The sequence below is a fragment of the Lynx rufus genome, unplaced genomic scaffold (assembly GCF_022079265.1).
Source record: "Lynx rufus isolate CCGP_SWC_20201006 ecotype Redwood Valley unplaced genomic scaffold, mLynRuf1.p SCAF_6, whole genome shotgun sequence".
Lineage (NCBI taxonomy): Eukaryota > Metazoa > Chordata > Mammalia > Carnivora > Felidae > Lynx > Lynx rufus.
Window position 1 is genome coordinate 110,546,586 of NW_025814878.1, and position 4,306 is coordinate 110,550,891.

Genomic DNA, 4,306 nt, shown 5'->3' on the forward strand with positions numbered 1-4,306 from the left:
ATGAACAAGACGCTCTCCCTCGTGGTGGGCATCTTCTCTCTCCTTAACACCTTCCAGTTCCTCATCTTTGAGTTGAACCACACTACGTACTTTGGCTACGAGGACAAAGTCAGTATCTACACGGACACAAAATCTGAGCTGGTGTCTTGGGTCATGATCCACAGGAGGAGCATCAACGTCGTCTCATCCACCATCACCCTCGTGTTCAGCGTGTTGCTTCTCTATTGCATCCGCGTGAACAACTACGTGGGGCTGCTGTGCTATGCCCTGTGGATCATCGCGTATGAGCTCATCAGTGTCTCCGTGATCGCGATCGTCAACAGCATCATCAAAGATGAGTTCAAGGAGGTGATGTACCTCCACCTGATCTTCCAAATCTCCCGTATGCTCCTGCACTTCTTCTCTCTGCCTTTTGTCACCAAGTATACCTACGTCCTTTACAAGGACCCCAAGATTTCAGTTAAAATAGGCCGCCACAGGCACTCTTCCATCAGTACTGTCAATTCGTGGCCGCCTGTCGGGCTGAGAACCTTGTACCGCAAGTTAAACTGAACTGTGCCAGGAAGGAGAGAAATAAATAAACAGTGCTCCCCAGCCATAGCTCCCCTTTTCCCTGCTCGCCTTCTGTTGCTTCTGCTTACCTTTTCAGGGTCCTTGAGTTTTATGCACCTAAGAGTATTCTCGGGGGAGGGACGTTTGCATGGATCAATTATTGTGCATGTGTGTATTTGTGACTTGTTTTAGCCTTTAATTATATTCTGCCTTTGTTCTTACTTAGCCGTCTCGGTATATGCCATTACTTCTCATGGTCCCCTCCTCCCTGCGTGTCCCTAGTTTCTAATTTTTCTCTTGCAGATTGTCTCACCCATGCCTGGTTCTGCTGAGGTTTTTTTTTGTTTTTTTGTTTTGTTTTGTTTTGTTTTGTTTTGAGTAGTGCTTATCCTGTAGAACTTTCTGTGCCGATGGAAATGTTCTATACCTGTGCTGTCCACTAGTCACAAAGTTACTAAACACTGGGAACGTGGCTATTTCAAGCCAGGGATCAATTAAAAAACTTTTTTTTCCCATTTTAAGTAATTTCAACTTCAATAGCCACACGTGGCTGGCACCTGGCTACCATAATGGAGAGCACAATAATCTGGACCCTCATTTTGCTCCTGCGTGTAATCGTAGAAAGAATCCCTTTCCAGCTTCATGCATCACTCTGCTTTTCTCTTACTTTTCAGAAAGAAATTCTTCGTGTTGGGCCATACATGGCAAGAAGAATCCTCATTTTTAAAAGCTCCAGGATTTTTTCATTTTAAAAAAATGTATAGAATTATTACAGAATAATTCTATCCTGTAGGGGCTGTTCTATGCATTGGTGGATGTTTAGCATCTGTGACCTCTACCCATTAGATGCCAGGAGCATCCCCCCTATCCTTGTGACAACCAAAAATATCTCTAGACATTGACAAATGTTCCCTGGGGAGCAAAATCGCCCCCCGTTGAGAACCACTATTTTATTTTATATTTTTTTTTCAAGTTTATCTTTTTGGGTAATCTCTACAGCTAACATGGGGCTTGAACCCGAAACCCCAAGATCAAGAGTCCCACACTCTTCTAACTGAGCCAGCCAGGTGTCCTGAGAACCGCTGTTTTACAATACACCCCAGCGTTGAGAGCTGCTATGTCACTACTATTAACTCTCTTTTACTGAGAGCCCTTTACATTCACTGCCTGGTGTACCTTTAACGCTAACGCTCCCATTTTATGGTTTGATGAAACTGAGACTCAGGGTGCTTAAGGGATGTGATCAAGGTCACACAGTGGCTAAAGCCGGATTTGAATCTAGATCATCTGACCGTACACACAATGTCCTACTTGGTTCCCTGAAGCAGTCTTATCTTCACCAAGATAAAAAAGAGGGACCTCCTTTTAGAGCATTTGCTTTTCGCTCAAAAAAATGTTGGGGGTGAGGGGTACCTGGGTAGCTCAGTTGGTTAAGCGTCCAACTTTTGATTTCAGCTCAGGTCATGACTTCACAGTTCTGAGATCAAGCCCCAAGTAGGGCTCTGCACTGACGATGCTGAGCCTACTCCCAAGTAGGCTTTCTCCCTCTGCCCCTCTCAGCCCCTCTCTCACTTGCAATCTCTTTCTCTCAAAATAAATAAATAAACATTAAGAAAAATGTTGTAAGTGAAATCAAGGGACACCTTTTTTTTTTTTAGAGACAATGAGAGGGCACAAGTGGGGGGTGGGGCAGAGAGAGAAAGAGAGAGAGAGAGAGAGAGAGAGAGAGAGAGAGAAGGGGGCTACCGGAGGAGGGGGTTGTTGTTTACCTGAAGTGGGACTCAAACTCACAAACTGTGAGATCATGACCTGAGCTGAAGTCAGATGCTGAACGACTGAGCCACCCAGCGCCCAAGGGACACATTTATTTTAACCACACTCCTCCAAACCAAGAGCATAACGACAGTAGCCCACTTTTACCAAACACTTAATAAATGCCTGGTGCTACTGGGAGAACTCATTAAATTCTTCCCACCACCCTACCCCGTCACAGACTTGGATCCAAACCAGTTCCCAAAATGTCCACCAGGTGGCAGTCAGTCATCAGCTTTTGCTTCGCGCTGTCCGCCTTCCCAGCCAGTCCTCTAAGGGTGGATGATGAGGGATTTGGGGAGCCTCAACCTGATAACTGAGGACTAACAGTGTGCATCCCCGCCCTAGTCTCACAAAGCACGTCTTGACTGGTACCAGATAATAAAAAATAAAACATGGGCTGACAACAGGCTCTAATCCCCCCTTCCCAGCTGGGGTGGCGGTGGGGAGGTTGGGAGACCCGCGACGGTGTGCAGAAGAGGTGGAGAGGGAAGCCAAGTTCCAAGAATCAGCTCAACTCAGAGGTACCTGGTGCAGGAAAGCTTAAGATGCTCAGATACAAGGCTGTGCGCCCCTCCGCACCAGGACTCCTCGGAAGCGCCGTTCTGTCCGCCTCCCGCTCCCCCCGTCCCAGCTTCCCATTCTCTCTAGAACCCCCTCCACTCCACCGAGTCTGTTCCTGTTAAGGTGGTCTCCACACTGCCCAGTTCTGAGCTCAGTCTTCTCTTGCTAGACCTCTCCATGGCTTTTGACCAACTGATACCTCCCGGACCTGCAAACAGCTTTTTCTCACCAGGACCATCACTCTCCATTCACCACCTGCCTCACTGGCCTTCATCTCCCTGACCTTCAAACATTGGAAATGCTTCCTGTCATCCTTCTGATTTCCTTTCTCACCATTGTCCTCCCTCCCTCTGCTCCAGCCACACTGGCCTCCTTGCAGTTCCTCCTACACACCCAGCACGCTCTAGCCTCAGGGCCTTTGCACCCGTTGTTCCTTCAGTCTGGAATGTTCTCACTCCAGGTATCCAATAGCTTCCTCTCTTGTTTCTTTCGGGTGTCTGCCCAAAAGTCATCAGAGACGCTTTCCCTACTGACCTAGGAACCCAGCCCCTCCCCACTCCCTCCCTCTGTAACCCACTTCCCCTGGTTTATTTTTTCCATAACACATCACCTGACTTACTATAGTTACCTCCACTGCCCCCCAAAATATGAGCGCCATATTTTCTTCATCGCTGTTTTCCCAACACCTAGAACGACACCTGGCGCATAGCATGTGCTCCACAAATATTTGTGAAATGGGGGCACCTGGGGGACTCAGTCGGTTAAGCATCCGACTCTTGATTTCAGCTCAGGTCATGATCTCACGGTCGTGGGATCGAACCCCACATCAGGCTCTGCACTAAGGCATGGAGCCTGCTTAAGATTCTCCCTCTCTCTCCCTCTCTCCCTCCACACCCCCTCCCTTGTGCGCGCACACACTCTCTCTCTCACTCTAAAAAAGCGTTGTGAATGAGTGGACACAGACCCTCAGCAGCATGGAATGAGCAACTCTTGCCAGCTTCCCCCCTGGTGGTTATAGCAGGCGGGCCAGTGAGGAGCAAATTCTTATACCCTTCAGTCTGCTCTCTCTTCTCCTTTCTTCTCTCCCTTCTGGAGTCTGCAGATAGTTGCAGGTGGGAAATACAAGGGATATGGTTTCAGCTTCCTTGTCCCTCTCCTTCTTCCCTCTTTTCCTTTGCACCAGCTGCCGATCCTAGAAACACCACCCCATCTTCCGGCTCACCTCACCAAGCCTACAACAAGCCTTTTGAACGGTGCAGGTGTCCCTGGGAAGGGTATATTCTGAGAGCTGTCACCATGACCTCCTTATCTCCCCTCGGCCCCCGCCCCCATGAAGATCTCTGGCCTTCCATCCCCCGCTGCTTTACTAGGTTTGCTG

At 48.5% G+C, this 4,306-nt stretch overlaps 1 protein-coding gene across 1 annotated transcript; it reads left to right on the top strand.

Annotated features, from left to right (window-relative positions):
• TMEM217B (transmembrane protein 217B) lies at window positions 1–552 on the top strand. Its single transcript, XM_047103041.1, has one exon. The coding sequence runs from the start codon at window positions 1–3 to the stop codon at window positions 550–552; it is 552 nt and encodes a 183-aa protein (XP_046958997.1).
• Window positions 553–4,306: the final 3,754 nt, after the last annotated feature.

What these genes read in the sequence shown, in the direction of transcription:
- TMEM217B (XM_047103041.1), top strand. Translation starts at nt 1, where the DNA reads ATGAACAAGACGCTCTCCCTCGTGGTGGGCATCTTCTCTCTCCTTAAC.